Genomic DNA, 17,284 nt, shown 5'->3' on the forward strand with positions numbered 1-17,284 from the left:
CAGTCTGGGACTCAAATTACAGTCGATGACATGGGAGTCCTGCAACATAACCATAATGCCATCTGCTGGTCCCTATAGCAGTAAAGCTTTTTAAAAAGAGACCTTTTGTTTTTTAAAGCTGTATGCTCAAATATTTACAGATGTAATGATAAAAATGTCTGGAATAACAGGGAGTAGATCTGTGGAAAAGGGTATAGATGAAGCATATTAACCATGGAGTGATCATCACTGACGCTGAACAGTGGGCATACAGGGATTCATTATACAATTCTGTTTACTTCTATAATGTGAAATTTTTAAAAAAATAATTATTTTATTAACTTTATTTATTTATTCATTCATTTCTTTTTTTAAGAATTATTTTATTTAACTTTATTTGTTATTATTATCATTGTTATTTTCCAGTTTGATCAGAGAGTGACAGAGAGAGAGAGAGAGAGGAAGTGAGAAAGCAAGCCACCAGGTCTGAGACTTGAACAATGGTCGGCCATGTGGGAGTCCAGCGCCCTTAAACACCATGCCACTTGCCAGCCCCTATAATGTGAAATTTTTAAAGTAAATATTTTATAGAAAGCAGAGCGGGACCAGAAGTTAGTGTAATGGCTATGTCGCTGGACTCCCATGTAGTTGACCAAGGTTCGAGTCCTGGACCCGGTGGTTTAAACTCATGCCGGGCACGTGTGTGTGCATGCCCAAGATCCCGAGAGGAGAATGGAGGAGAAGGGATTGCGGCGTGGCCATCCTCCCCTGGGGGGTGACTTCCTGCTTTCTGTCTCTGTCTTCCTGGTGAGCGCATGCGCCCTATAGCAAAAAAAATAAATTAAAAAAAACCTCTCCCTCCAAAAAAAAAGAAAGCAGAGCAAAAGGAGAAAGACATGGAAAGCAGAGAAAAAGAATTGGTCCAGGAGGAAAAGATGAGTATCCAACAAGAGAAAAAGAAAAAAATAAAAGAGAACAGTATCAGCAAAGATGTTTAATAAAAATAATCCCAGATTTAAAGGACCCAATAAGTATCAAGCACAAGGGGTGAAAAGAGACTCACAAACTAAGGCACATTGCTGTGAAATTTCAGAACATTGGTGATAAAATAAGAACTTTACATACCTTCCTTGAGGAAAAACAGCATAGTAAAAGATCAAGAATCATAATGACTTCAGACTAGAAAGAAAATTATTTATTTTCTTTTTCTTTTTTTGAAGAGGTTTTTGCTACAGGGCATGTGCGTTCACCACACAGACAGAGACATAGAGACAGAAAGCGAGAATTCATCCCCCAGGGGGGATGGCCACGCTGCAATCCCTTCTCCTCCATTCTCTTCCTGGGATCTTGGGCATGCACGCACATGCGCCCGGCGTGAGTTTAAGCCACCGGGTCCAGGACTTGAACCGCAATCAAGTACATGGGAGTTCAGCGACATAGCCATTACGCCAACTGCTGGTCGGAGGAAGAAAATAATTTCTAACCTAGAATTTTATACAGAAACCATTAAACAAATGTGAAGACAGGATAAAGGAGACATGAAGTTTTAAGAATTTTATTTTCTACATTCCTATACTCAGGAAGCTTCTGAAAGATGTGTTTTCATCAAAAAAGAGAGTAAACCAAGAAAAGGAAAATATTATATAATAGGAGACCCCAACATAGACGAGGGATGAAGGGAATGAATTCCTAGAGTGACAATGAAGGGAGATCCTAAGATGACAGTTTTGCTCCAGGTGTTCAAGGAAATGAGTTCAGACTGAAAGTCAAAAGATTCCAGAAGACTTCAAGAACGGAAATGGAAAGAATACTTCAAAGCATTAGATCGCAATAGAATTTGTGGTTAAATTATAGTTAAAAATATAAACAAATAAGAAAGGAATTATCAGCTCCAACTATTTTGTTTTAAAGAATTATTTTATTTAACTTTGACCAGAGAGAGACAGAGAGAGAGGGAGAGAGGGAAAGTGAGCAAGCAAGCCACCAGGTCCAGGACTCGAATAGCAATTGGCCATGTGGGAGTCCAATGCCCTTAATCACCATGCCACCTACCAGTCCCTCAACTTCAATTACTTACAAAAAGTTTTATGGGTTGGAAAAGAAAGATCACATTTTACTATGTGGCTCAGTTTTTTGATTCTTTCTAATTTTTCCCAGAGGACATGTATGCTCGTTGGAAAGAGACAAAGTGAGAAAGTACCACCTAGCTTCCACGAGGAATGGTCATACACAATCCATTCTCCTTCATTTCTCCCTCCTTTCAGAGTATTTAGGCACACAAGCTCATGTGTCTAGTGTTTTTCAAGTCACTGGGTCTAGGACTTCGGCTGCACAGTTGGTGATGGGGGATGCGGCTGCCTTAACCAACACACCATGGGCTGGCCACTCAGTTTTGAAGTGTTATACAGTCATAATAATGCACAAGTTGTACAATGAGGGGACCAGCAGTTGGTGTAATAGCTATGTCACTGGATTCCCATGTAGCCAACTGTGGTTCGAGTCCCAGAACTGGTGGCTTAATAAACTCATGCCAGGCACACGTGCATGCATGCCCATGATCCTGAGAGGAGAATAGAGAAGGGACTGTAGTGTGGCCATAACCCCTGGTGGGTGATTACTCACTTTCTGTCTCTCTCTGTCTTTCTGGTGAGTGCACGTACCCTATAGTAAAAACCTCTCAAAAAAAAAAAACAATTGTACAATGAGTTAAACTAATTCCATAATAGCTCTATCAGAAGAACGAGAGTAAGAAAAATATGTATGTAGCTGTTGGCAGCAAGTGTGGAGATGTGGATGAATACCTAAAGCAGAAACATGCAGAATTCCCAATAAGAGCATGTTATTAAGACACAGAGGAATGCATCAAAAGAATCAACTAGGGGCATAGAGGGAGATACATAAGCAGAGGGAGTCTAAGCTCGTCAGTAGCTGCAAAGCAGGAAACCCAAGAAGGTGAAGGTTTACATCTCCAATGGATAAGTATTGAAAGCTGAAGTCAGTGCCCATGGAGGTAATCTTTGATAACATTTCTTATGGGAATAGCTGAGTTTGTAGTTTTGTTTCTCAAAACTCTGCTTCAGCAAGAAGTTTAAAAAAAAGAAAGACAAGACTAAGAAAACTCATCTGATTCCAGATACAACGGAAGAGGGCCACCAGGAAACCTCCTCAAAGAATGGGTCGAATCAGTCATCTACGTGGCCCTAGTTCTTCAAAGCTGGTAGATTAGGAAGGTAAACATCTTCTCTAAGAAGCAGACAACTGGACATGGACATTCATAAGCCAGAGGAAACCATTGACAAGAGGTCTGACCACACCAGACAAGTTAGATGAATGTGCTCATTTGAACAAGGATTGTTTTGTGTCTTCGCAGATAAGTAAGGTCATGTTGGAAATTCCATCTGCAAGGATCTGGCCTGACTAACATGCAGTTCTATAAATCTACATCTGTTTAATTATTAGTTTGTATAGTTGATTTAAATATTGGTATCTTTTTTTTTTTGAGAGAGAGAGATTTTTGCTATAAGGTGTGTACACTAGCTGGAGAGACAAAGAAACAGAGAATGAGAAATCACCTCCCCCCCCCCGCCCCCCCAGGGGACATGGCCATGTTACAATCCTTTCTCTCAGAATCTTGGGCACACACGCACACACACCCGGTATGAGTTTTAAGCTGCTGGGTCTGGGTCTCGAACCACAGTCGACTACATGGGAGTTCAGCAACATAACCACTAGGCCATCTGCTGGTCTCAGTTATTTAACTTTTAACAGGACACATGCATTTTCCAGAAAGAGACAGAAAAAGTGAGAAAGCAAGTCACCAGGTCCGAGACTTTAACTGTGGTTGGCCATGTAGAAGTCCAGTGCCTTTACCACCATGCTACCTGCTGACCCAATAGAGTTTTAATAAGGAAATATTTTTAGATTGCTGAATTGACCCCTGATCTTTGTATAATTAAATCACAAAACGTGGGCCAACTGGTAGCATGGTGGTTAAGATGGCTGGATCTCACATGGCTGACTGCACAGTTTGAATCCCGGACCTGGTAGCTTGAGAGAGACACTGGGTACCTGTGCATGCATGCCCAAAATCCTGAGAAGAGAATGGAGAAGGGACTGTGGTATGGCTCTCCCCCTGGGGAGTGTGCTCACTCACTCACTCACTCACTCTCTCTCTCTTTCTCCAGCAATTGCACACACTCTATAGCAAAAGTACAAAAGAACCTCAAAACAAACAAAAATCCCAACAACACAAAAACTCCGAATCTGAAGAAATTAAAAAGCTGTGTATTCATGGGACCAGCAGGTGGCGTGGTGGTTAAGGCGCTGGACACTCCCACATGGCTGACCAGGGATCAAGTCCTGAATCTGGTGGCTTGCTTTCTCACTTCCTCTCTCTCTCAGTCTCACCCTCTGTCTCTCTCTGGTCAAAACTAAAAATAATAATAATAATAAATGAATGAATAAATAAAACAATTATTTTTTTAAAAAGCTGTGTATTCAGTTCTATTAATGTCACTTTTTTCAACCTCTGAGATATTGTTCATTGTTCACTTGTTCTAATTTATAAATAAATCACATACTTAAAAAAAAAAAGAATCAATTAAGAGCCAAGAAGTTACGTTGGTGGAAGGAGAACTTGTGGGCATTTGTGGGAGAGAAGGTAGGGGATTGAGTTCTTAAGAACTAGATGTCTCTTTAAACTGTGCCTTTATAATCTTAACAAAAATTAAAACTTGAAAGAATTATATATACTATCAAGTTCTCTTAAGAGTTTACAGCCCAGTGAAAAAGGAAGCCAAATAGCTGTGAGAACTCTGCAACAGCTATGCAAAGACAAGAGTATCACCCTGGAGATGACATGTTATAATTCCATTGTCTGCTTGAAGATGCAGTCACTTGCCAGGTGTCAAGTTCAAACAGTATACTGGGAAAATGTTTCTAAGCAACTAACACAAATGAAATGAAAATCAAGGACATTAGAGTCAGAGAAAACTCATTTAGAGAAAATTCATTTAGACATTTATGAAGGTTTCTGTTTTATTTAAACAGAGGGAATCAATTCTCTTTTATGGAAATATAATTACATGATATAAATAAACTCAATAGAAGTTCCCAATGGGGCAACCTTAACTTTACTGTGTATATTTATAAGCTGGGCTCACACAGGCTTTTATAAGTAACATTAGTACAGCAGAAAAAAGAAAATCTTCTAGGTTTACATCTCTGCTAGGTGTTGGGGCCAGCAGTTGGTGTAGCAGTTAAGTCACTGGACTCCCATATGTCCAACTGCAGTTTGAGTCCCAGACCCAGTGGCTTGAAACTCATGCCAGGGGCATGAGCATGTGTACGCGCCCAAGATCCCAGGAGGAGAACGGAGGAGAAGGAATTTCGGGTGGCCATCACTCCAGGGACTAATTTCTCACTTTCCCTCTCACTGTCTCTGTCTTTCTTTCTCTCTGATGAGTGCATGCGTGCTATAGCAAAAACTCTGCCAAAAAAACATAAAAACTCTACGAGGTATTTAATTCTTGTCTCTGAGATCTACATCTCTTTTACATTTTAAGAGAGAATGATACCTTTCTAACCTTTAAGTAGTGATTCAAACAGACCATAAGTCAGTAAGTAGTTTAATATGCACTCATTTAATTTTTTTAAGGAATTATTATTTGTTTTACTTTATGTATTATTATTGTATTTTGATTTGTTCAGAGAGAGAGATCAAGACAGAGACAGAGAGAAGGAAAGTAAGAAAGCAAGCCACTAGGTTTGGGACTCGAACCACATTTGGCTATGTGGAGTCCAGGACCTTACTCATCACATCACCTGCTTGGCCCCTTAATAAGCACTTAAATGAAAAGTGTTTGTAATAAGTGATACATAATGGGTTTGGTGATAGATTTGACTCAGCCAAAAATAGCTAAAACCCACAGAGCATTCAAAATTCCATTTCCCCAACCCCGATTATTTTTCTCTCCTGATTTTAGGGACTAGAGTACTAGATAAGTACTTATTTTTCTACATGAGCTTCTGAATCTAATTATGCCGAAATCTTTAAGTGATAGATTAATACCCACCTGGCTTTATCTGGATCTACATGACCTAACCTTGTTTTTTTGGGGGGAGAGATTTTCGCTACAGGGCACATGCACTCGCCAGACATACAGAGAGAGACAGAGAGACAGAAAGCGAGAAATCACTCCCCAGGGATGATGGCCACGCCGCAATCCCTTCTCCTCTATTCTCCTCTTGGGATCTTGGGCACGCACACACACGTGCCTGGCGTGAGCTTTAAGCCACCGGGTCCGGGACGCAAACCGCGGTTGACTACATGGGAGTCCAGCAACATAGCCATTACGCTAACTGCTGGTCCCACCTAACCTTGTTTTGATAACTGCCAGAGGGTGTATGCATATGTGTGTGGGAAAGAACCCCCTACTGGCTGGGTCATGCCACAATCTTTATTCCTTCATTTTTCCATTCCATCAGGATCCTGGGCATGCACACACACACACACATGCACCTGGCACGTTTTTTAAGCCTCTGGGATTGGGATTTAAACCATGGCTGGCCCTGAGGGCTCTGGCTCCCTATGTTCAGTGGCTGGCTGCTGCGCTATGTGGCTAGACCTGGAGTTAAGTTTTGCTTCTTCTTGTTCATGTGAGGACAAGAGTGGAAAGAGGCTGAAATCTAATATAACCCACCCATTTTAAGCTAGCCATTAGTTTTGACTTCTACCAGCAGCCTCGTGGGGAAAATTTTATTTCTGTTTTTAAATTTCTGCTTATTTTCTCCATTGGAAATTGCCAATCAGTGAGAAAACAGCCACAATTATGACATTGCTAGAATAAAATTCATAAAAAAACCTCGGAGACTCAATAGTTGACTACGTATAGAAAATTTTTAAGTTTGGACTAGGTTTGTTAAAGTTAATACTTGCTAGTCCTAATACCATATTAACACTTTCAAGAAAGGATGTTGAATTAAAATTCAACTTCTTGCGACCAGCAATTGGCGTAATGGCTACGTTGCTGGACTTCCACGTAGTCAACTGCAGTTCGAGTCCCAGATCCAGTGGCTTAGACTCACACCAGGTGTGTGTGTGTGTGTGTGTGTGTGTGTGTGTGTGTGTGCGCGCGCCCAGGATTCAGGGAGGAGAATGGAGGAGAGGGGATTACAGCGTGGCCATCCCCCCAGGAGGTGATTTCTCACTTTCTGTCTCTCTGTCTTTCTGGTAAGTGCATGTGCCCTATAGCATAAACCTCACCAAAAAAAAAAAATTCAACTTCTTTTATGAGGATGCCTATACAGAATTTAGCAAAATGCAAATGCAAACAGGAAAATAAACTGATATTCATTTGTTTACACTTTCTTTTCAATTTAAAAGCAGAAAATTGCCCTGCTTTCTGTGGTCCAAATTCCCATTTTACTACAGAAGTAAAGCATTCTTGCATGCAGGCTGACTGTCCTCAAATATTACACTTGAGGCTTTATGGGCCAATAGGAGGTTTGAATTCAAAGAAAAAGGGAACAGATGCGAATCTGCGTTACTTCAGGATCCTATGCTGGAAAAGCCCTTTACACATTACTCTTATCACAGTAACCACCAATTCCATCTCAGACTAATCTTGTTTCATTATTCTAGTTTGAATCAAGTCGTATCGTGACTCACTTAACACGCTAAATTGTTATTTTTTGCTGGAAAAAAGAGGCAGTGGGGGCCAGCAGGTAGCATGGAGGTTGAGGTGGTTGGATCCCTTGTGGCCTACTCTGCTGTTCAAGTACCGAGTGTGGTACCTTGAAAGACGTGCCAGATGTGTGTGCATACATGCCCAAAAATCCCGAGAGGAAAAGGGATTACTTCATTACTTCAGAAGTAAAATGGGAATTTTGGCCATCCCCCTGGGGGATGATTTCGTACTTTCCCTGGGTCTCGGTCTCTGTCACTTTCCGTTTACTATACGTTCCCTATAGCAAGAAAACTTAAAAAAAAAAAAAAAAAAAAGAGGCAGTCAAATATTGTGGCAATGAGGTAGCGAGTGAACTTCCTAACTGGCCTGGTGTCTTAGTGTCTAAACTACTAAAAAATGTGCAGTTTTAACTCCAAGTAATTTTACTGTTGACGTCTTACCACTGGTGCTAGTATCTCACACTGTTATTTCTAAAAACTTGAGCAATGGGATCCCACTACATATCTTGACAGGACAGTAGAAGCCTCATATTTTTCTTTTTCATTTTTAACATTATTTCACATGTCCAGACTGTTCTATCATCTCAAGTTTCTATTTGGGGTAGGGAGGGTACCATTCCTCCTGTGTCTTTGTTGTGTCTTCTGATTGTCATTTATAAAGCATCTTTTATTGTTGTTAAATTGTGACCTCATTTGCAACAGCTATTTGTTTTTTCAGTTCAGGTCTCATTAGAGTCCTAAAGGCCCTAAGTTTTAGAACTGTTGCTAATGAGCTGATCTGCATTTGCTTTTGCCACATTCCCTAGGTTTCACTACATCCAGATCAGTTTTACATTAATTTGCTGATTTAGAGATGACTGCATCCACACTGCTAGTATAAATCAATTGGGACTATATAGTCATGTATGGCACAGATTAGGCCCTGGATTTCTCACAAGAGGATACCCAGAATCCTGACTCAGAGAGAAACTTTGTTGTCACTATTTCTGGGATAGCAGAAACATTTTTTAGTTCCCTTTTCATTGAAGGAGTTGCCCTTCTAGAGTGTTTCAGTTTTATGCAAAGATTATAGTTCCCCATCTCAGAGAGAGAGTCCAAGGTTCTCTCTCCTGTGCTTCTAAGTATTATAACCACAATCTCTAGGGCTTATGTCTATAGTAATATTCCTTTAAGGATATTATGAGCGTATGAGCTAATTACTCTGCCTTCATGTTGATTGAACCTGAGAAGGTTTATATTTCAAAAACAAATTCAAGAAAGATAAAAAACTCAATAAAACTCTAAGCTATTACCTAAGCATGCTAACACATCCAACACTTTAAACATCAGGAGTCTCTTACAGACCTGAGAGTTGCTCTCAGCTCCTTTAAGATGATGTTCACTTAGATAGACATGGGCTAGTGGGGGGCATTTGAACCAAAGAGCCCAGCTACTTGTGGCCCAGTTCTCAAAGATATACTCAATACAAATCTCCTCTGAAATCTACTCTTATCCAAATGACATTTAAATTTCATTATGAAAGCCTTAAGGAAAAAAAGTTTATAAATAAGACCTTAAAACTCTTGTCCACAAAAAGCCAATTCTAAAACCAACTTTAACAAAAGGAAGCGAAAGTGATTGCCTTATATATAAATGAAAAATTGGCAAGAAATCAACTTGCACCACTTAAGTGAAGTACAGCTCTGACCTGCAGGTTATTCAGAGGTTCCATCTTCATAACGGGGCCCAAGGTGTTGAGAGGCAGTGAGACATCAATGCTCTGGTTTGGCATCAGTGGTGTGTGGATGGCCAGAGGAGTGCTGGGAATTACACCAAAGCTTAAAGAGAAGAAATCATAGAGATTAATCAAGAGGCTGGAGTTAGCCACATCTTTGGGTTTCAATAGCTTTTTATTCCATTTGAAGGAAATTTTTAATACAATTAAATGAAAAGAACAGCAGGAACCAAAATGCACACTTCCAACCTGTATAACACTGGTTACATCATAACCTATTTTTCATTAAATAGAAAGAAAATATATTCACAAACATGGAACTGTTTTGCTAGTGCTATGATTCTGAAAGTTATCATGTCATTAGAGGAACAGGTTTGAAGGGTATCTTTAAAAAGGAAAAAAGAATTATTGCGACCAATACATAGTGTAATGGTTACATTGCTGGACTCCCACATAGTTGACTATGGTTTGAGTCCTGGACCTGGTGACTTAAAACACACTAGACATGGGACTAGCAACTGGCATAATGGCTATGTCACTGGACTCTCATGAGGTCGACCGCAGTTTGAGTTCTGGACCCGGTGGCTTCAACTCATGCCGGGCACGTGTGCGTGCATGCCCAAGATGAGAATGGAGAAGGGATTGTGGTGTGGCCATTCCCCCTGGGGGAGTGAGTTCTCGCTTTCTGTCTCTCTGTCTCTGTCTTTCTGGCACACACACGAGCCCTATAGCAAAAACCTCTAAAAAAAAAAAAAACACACACCCAAAAAAATCCCAAAAACACACCAGACATGTGTGTATGTGGCAAAATCCCAGAGAAGAATGGAAGACAAGGGACTGCAGTGGCCATCCCCATGGGGAAGGTGATTTCTCACTTTCTCTCTCTCTGTCTCCCCCCAGTGAATGCATGTGCCCTATGGAAAAAATCTAAACAAAACAAAACAAGAAAATTCTCACTTTGGGCCATAGCGTGATAGTTAAGAAGACTGAATCTCACATGGCCAACAATACAGTTCAAGTCCTAGACCTGATGTGTTGAAAAACACACCAGTTATGTGTATGTGCGTGCCCAAAATTCTAAAAGGAAAAATTGGAGGAGAAGGGATTGTAGTGCAATAATTCCCCATTACAGATGCTGTCTTTGTCTCTCTCTGGCAAGCACGTGCACTCTCTAGCAAAAAAAAAAAAAAAATAATAATAATAATAATTTTTCACTCTGTTAAAAAAATAGTATGATAATCTGGTCTTATTTCACCAGTGCAATAACCTGCCCAATTAGTTTAGAGGATTATACTGGTAATTCTCATTCTGTTTTTTTTCCATTCACTTACATAGGACATAATTACTGGGAAAGACTGGGAAAGGGCTAGTCTATGTCAAACAGAACTCACTGGCTTATGCATTCCAAATGATTAGGATAAGATGTATACTTAGGGCCACTTTCTAAACCTAAGGTAGACACTAAGTACCCACTTACTGGATTCCTCAAAGAAGGCCTGTTGAATAATAATATAAGAATGATAAAGAGATAGGAAACCCAGCTTGAATCTGAAGTTACATTAAAATACAACCATATGCAGGAGGGCAGACAAAGATGAAGCAGAAAGAGAAAAGGGGGCTTGTAAGCATAACAAACAAATTAATAAAACAAATTTATACTGAAGTCATGTATTTGTTTTTTTAAGAGAGATTTTTGCTATAGGGCGTGTGCACTCACTAGAGAGAGACAGAGAGACAGAAAGAGAGAAATAACACCCTCACCCGCCACCAGGGAGGGTGGCCAGATTGCAATCCCTTCTCTCCATTCTCCTCTTGGGATTTTGGGCATGTACACACACATGCCCAGTGTTGAGTTTAAGCTGCCAGGTCCTAGATGCAAACCATTACACCATCTTCTGGTCCCACTGAAGCCATTTAAACAGCCTCCAAAAGGATGATAAAACTGTGATAATTAATTACAAAATAACTTAAGAGTTTACATAGATAGTATCTCTTGATATTACCAAGAGTCACAATGATTAAAGGAAGATTTTCTTTTTTTTAGATAGCTACATTGTAGGGTACCAAATGAGTGAATAGACTTCTAAGGGGACTCTATCCAGCATCTGCCAACATGTGAGTTTTTACCTGCTATTAAATGGGACATTCTGTTGCAGTACACTTAAAACATCGATCTTACCTATTCTTGTTAAACTGGATTGCAAAATCTGTCATATGCTGTAGAGCTTTATTAGTGAAGTTCATTTCCATATATATGTGCCCTTGGCGGTGAGTAAATGTTCCTGAAATCTCCAAACCTTTAGCCTTTACTGCAGGTAGCCAGACCTGAAACACAGTATAAAGACCAGTGAAAACAGGTAAGATTTATCTCAAAGCTATTTACTTTTTAATAAATAAAGATGAAATTAAGATTTCACTCCATTGGGTAATCATGGTAATTTTTTTACCATAAATATCAAATCAATGCAGAAAGATTCTAGATAAAGTCATATTTTCTGAAATTTGAGATCACTCTCAATTTTTTAAGAACACTTATTCAAAAAATGTCTATAGGTAACCTGGCTTCTTCTCTCCATCTTCAATTCAACTTAGTCACTTCACTGGTTTTAAGTAATGCTACCAAAAATTTATGCAAGGAGAAGAGGAATTCTAATGAGTATAATGTTTTAGCTTTGGTTTAAAGAGAAGAAACCGAATCTACTAATTAAAATAACATGATTATAATTTTTGAAGACTTCCATCATTTCTTTCCAATTACTGAATCTCCTTAATAGCAAGGACAATGTCTCCTGTATATTTTTAACTCATTCTATAGTTTCTGGTAAACAGTAAATATTCAGATATTGATGGGCGGCCGGCAGGAGGTATGGTGCTTGGGGTACTGGACTCCCACATGGCTGATCATAGTTCAAGTCTTGGACTTTGTGGCTTGAAAAATCACACTGGACACACATATATGTGTGCCCCAAATCCCAGAGAACATCTGTCTCTGTCTGTCTCTCTCTAGCAAGCATATGTACTCTAGGGGGAAAAAAGACATTCAGATATTGCTTAATGATTTTTGTTTGTTTGTTTAGGTTTTTGCCCTGTGGCACATGTGCTTGACAGAAACAGGCAGAGAGAAGGAAAGTGAAAAATCACCCTTGGAGGGTGGTTAGCCATGGCACAATCCCTTCTGCTCTTGGGATTTTGGGCACACATGCATATACGCCTGGCATGAGGTTCAAGCTGCTGGGTCCATGACTCAAACAATGGTCAGCCATGTGGCAATCTAACTCCTTAACACCATACCACCTGCTGGCCCTGCTTAAACAATCTTAATAGCTATTTTCTCTGATTCATTACTCACTCTCAGCTCTAAAACTTATACTTCTGGCCTATACCAGTAAAATAAAATAAAATAAAATAAAACTAGAAATTTATGAGTTTGTCTCACGACTACCTAAAACAGAATGCCAGAGATTCTGTGAATGATAATTGTGATAATATACTCAGTCATATTTAAAGAAATAAATAAAAAGAAAAGAAAATATGGTATTCTATTATTTCTTCTCAGAGGGCCAAAAATTCAAAACGTCAATAATACCTAGTAAAGGAGAATATGAAGAAGCTAGCACTGTGATATTTTGTTGGTAGAAATGTAATTTGATGCCTCTTTTTTAAAAGGCAAGTTGGTGATGTCTATTTAAAAATATTAAATGATCAAACTAACTCCAAGTTTACCCTATAGATACACTTAAAAAATATACCAAGATATATAAACATATGTACAGCAAGGATTTTTAGTACAACACTGTAATAACAACAACAGAAGAGAGTGAGGAGGAGGACTGAGAATAACTAAATGTCCATCAACAGGTGAATGATTAAATAAATTGTAGTAATAATAATACAGTGGATAGTCACTCAGATTATGGTAAAGAGAAAAAAATAAGGCCCAACACAGTATATCCAACTGACAAAGTAATTTCAAAGGACACAAATATGTAGGTATATGCATGATCTTTTTCTTTTGAAAGGCCACCTGAGAAATTTAATAGTGGCTATGGAGGCAGGAGGAGACTTAATTGGTCATCCTTTATTTCTATTCTTTTTTTGGGGGGGAAAGAATTATTTCATTTAACTTTATTTATTTATTTATTTATTTACTTACTTATTTTAATTTGACCAGAGAGGGACAAAAAAAGAGAATGAAAATGAGAAAGCAAGCTGCCAGGTCTAGGACTCAAACCATGGTTGGCCATCTGGGAGTCCAGCACTCTTAAACACCACGCCACCTGCCAGGCCCTTTATTTCTATTCTTAAATCTATAACACTTGCACATATTACTTTTAGGTTAGTAAATGACAACATTTGGGGCCAGCTGGTGGTGGTGTGGTTAAGGCACCTGGAACCCACATGGCCAACTCTAAGGTTCAAGCCCCAGATCCAGTGGCCTGAAAAACATGCCGAGTACTTATGCACACATGCCCAAAATCCCAAAAGAAAGGACTGTGATGTGAACCATCCCCCCTTGGGGGTAATTTCTTACTTTCCCCCTCTCTCTGACTCCCTCCAGTGAGTGCATGAGCCCTATAGCAAAAACTAAAAATCTAAGAAAAAAATACAAAAAAATACATTCAATTACTTTTAATTAATAACTAAAAGTCTATAGGGATAGGGGCTGGCAGGTGATGTGGTGGTTAAGGGTGCTGGACTCCCACATGACAGACCACAGTTTGAGACCAAGACCTAGCAGCTTACTTTCTCACTTTCCCTCTCTCTCTCTTACTCTGTCCCTCTCTGGTCAAATTAAAATAAATATATAAATAAAGTAAAAAACAAATAAGTCTATAGGCATAATAGCCAACATGGTAAACCTTGTAACAAAGCTGCTGACTTGTAGCAAAACATCATGGGTCCATTTGAATCCTATTTTTGGTACCTTCTATGAAACAAGTGAACAGTTATGACTACTGGTATGAACTACTGGCCTACATCTCTATCGTGGGGGTCCCCATAAGGAGTCAGGCGGGCAGGCAGAGAATTCAGGACATACCCAAGCATGGTGATGCTCAAAAAAGGCTAGATTATACAAAGCCTAGGCTAACTTGGTGGCATTTTCCCCAAGGTTTTAAATGAACTTCATTTAGGGGGTTACACTTCTTGAGTTTCAATCTGAGTAATAACAAGTAAGGTTGAGACTAGAAAAGCCTCAATGACACAAATTTGACTAGAAAAGCCTCAATGACACAAATTTAAATCATAACTCTAAAAAGGTACACAAAAATCCATTAAAACCAAATTTGAAGAATGACACTCTAGAATCCATAATGTAACACCATTGGAAAAAGAGGGACAGAAGAAAGAAAAAGTAAAGTAAAAATACTACTTCTCTCTGGTGTATTTTTTTCTTTTCCTCGTGTACTGTATATCAGATTTTCACTAGATTGATTTCAATGTTGACAAACTAGACAATATTTCTAAACATGAGGACAAACCACACATTCTTAAAAGTATCTAATGAGGACACTAATATTGCTTCCTATTGCTAAGTTTGAAGCCACCTTTTATTTTCCTATTAAATCCTCCAGAACAAAGGCCCAGCCCTTGGGTTCATTAACATTTCTAACACAAATGTTAGAGGTTGAATAATTTGGGTCCTGTTACTAAGAAAGTAGTACAGACTCTACTTACAGCTTTGGGAGCCACATAGCCACCAGGTGCCATCCCTATACCCGTGGAGAGTTCAAACAGGTCATTCAGACCACTGCTGACCACAGCAGGTGTAGGTGAAGGAGCAAAGGTTGCAGGCACTGATGATGGAATGAAGGATTGTCCCACCTACAGGAAAAAGAGGAGGAGGGAGATCAGGAAGAACAGATTAACGGTCTTTAAAATGTTGTTATGTATTTAGCAGTAAGAAAACACCATAGTTATAATATTTTTTAGGAGTTGAATTGGTATATTTCTTGTCTTTTTAGTCATCACAATTATTTTTTTATTATTCATAGATACACATACTCTTTAGAGGCTTATCAAGAGGGACTACTCAGTAGGATACAGGAACACAGTGATACAGGATTCTGTCTGTTTGTTTCCAATTTTAGCTTCCATGATTCTGTGCAAAAGGCCTACAGGACCCTAAAAAGGGGGGAGTTTGTTTCTACAGAAAAAGGGAAAAGCATCTAACTTACACAGCAGTTCCATCTCCACTATGGTTCAGCCAAGTCTTACTTCCCCATTTAGGCATTGTATCAGTAGGAAGCTCTCCTGAAGGAGAGAGACATTCACACTCCCCAAACTCACTCACTTATGAGGAGAATCTCATTCTGAGTCCATCTGACTCTTCCAAGTTCTTTCTAGATGACAACAGGGAATACGAGTGTTCTCCAGTCAAGATAGGAGGTTCAAGTTCCTTTAGTTCTTTAATGTCAGGAAGACAAAGATCTCATTAGGCACCAAAGCACCAGTCCCTAATGATGTCCCTATACCACACATGGTGCATGATCCCAAAGATTCCAAGTAACCCTATACTACTTCCTACTCCTCATATACTGCTATAGAGGTTTCGGTGTGCAGTGATAGACAAGCAGCAGTGGTTGGTCTGATAATGTGTGCAAAGGAAAGGCATCAAACAGGGGGCAGCGCTTCCCATGGTGAAAAAAACGATGGCACTTACTGCCGGACTTCCTCCAATGCCCCCGCCAAGGTCACTGCCAAGCTGAAAGAGAGAAAGAAGAGAGAGGAGAGAGAGGTAGAGTTCATTTAGCTAAGTACTAGATGCCCATATAGAACCTATAAATAGCTCTACCAAGTTGCTGGAAATATATGCCATTCAACTTGTCTCCCAAAGCCTAAACATATTCTACATTAAAAGAATCATGTCCTAGGGAAACCAAGTGGTGGTAATGATGGTATATGGGAGTTTTGAGAAAACTTGGACAGATGGACCTTGGACATCTCAAGGATGTTTCAGATCCATTCTTTCCACTGGGGCAGACAGGCATAAATGCAAACAAGATTTAAAGAGTTTGCATATTCCAAGAAGTTCTATCTCTAAGCAGCAACATTTTAAATGTTTTATTTTTTACTTTAAAAAGATATTTAAAGAGGGGGAAAAAAAGGAAAAGCAAAGAAAAACTAAAATGTGCTTTGATCTACAAAGCCTGCTCCTCCACTAAGAAGGTGGGAACCAAACAAGTACTGAGCTGCAGTTTCAAGCTTCAAAAATTATAGGAGGAACAAAATAATTTTTAGAGTTTAGAATGTTCCTGAGAAAGGAAATAGCTGGGATAGGAAGATATGCTGAAGAGGAGTGGGAGGCATGCAATGCTTCAAAGTTCTCTCATAGTCTACCATGGAGAAATATTGTGATTTATTTGAAGTAGATCATTTAAAAGAATGCTAACATTAGAGAATTGAACTAAATGAACTAGCTGACAGAAAAATATTTCCACATGGTCTTAGTCTTGCCTTTTTTTCTCAGGGCTCTGACATATTTAATTTACCCTGAAGTTGGTCTTCCATGCTTAAAAAAAAAAATTACAGAAAGACTGAAGGTAAAAGTAGCTCACATGCAAGAAATGTAAAACACAGATATACACAACTTACTGGTGTTGTTTAAAAAGCAAAAGTGCCTTTTTTTTTTGAGAAGTTTTTGCTATAGGGCGTGTGCGCTCGCCAGACAGATAGAGACAGAGGGACAGAAAGCGAGAAATCACCCCCCAGGGGGGATGGCCATGCCGCAATCCCTTCTCCTCCATTCTCCTCTCGGGATCTTGGGTACGCACGCACACGCGCCCAGCGTGAGTTTTAAGCCACCGGGTCCTGGACGCAAACTGCGGTTGACTACATGGGAGTCCAGCAACATAGCCATTATGCTAACTGCTGGTCCCATTGCTTTTTTTTTTTTTTTTTGGGGG

The 17,284-nt window shown here is 39.5% G+C and overlaps 1 protein-coding gene across 1 annotated transcript in view; it reads right to left on the reverse strand.

Annotated features, from left to right (window-relative positions):
• Window positions 1-17,284, reverse strand: part of AP2B1 (adaptor related protein complex 2 subunit beta 1) — a 179,822-nt gene that overhangs the window by 42,198 nt on the left and 120,340 nt on the right. The window contains exons 15-18 of the mRNA XM_006154420.3: window positions 16,042-16,083; window positions 15,057-15,203; window positions 11,560-11,705; window positions 9,354-9,483 (exon numbers count right to left, since the gene is read on the reverse strand). Coding sequence (XP_006154482.1) covers window positions 9,354-9,483; window positions 11,560-11,705; window positions 15,057-15,203; window positions 16,042-16,083 — 465 coding nt within the window. The remainder of the gene's footprint in view (window positions 1-9,353; window positions 9,484-11,559; window positions 11,706-15,056; window positions 15,204-16,041; window positions 16,084-17,284) is intronic.

The sequence above is a fragment of the Tupaia chinensis genome, unplaced genomic scaffold (genome assembly GCF_000334495.1).
Source record: "Tupaia chinensis unplaced genomic scaffold, TupChi_1.0 Scaffold000407_4, whole genome shotgun sequence".
NCBI lineage: Eukaryota > Metazoa > Chordata > Mammalia > Scandentia > Tupaiidae > Tupaia > Tupaia belangeri.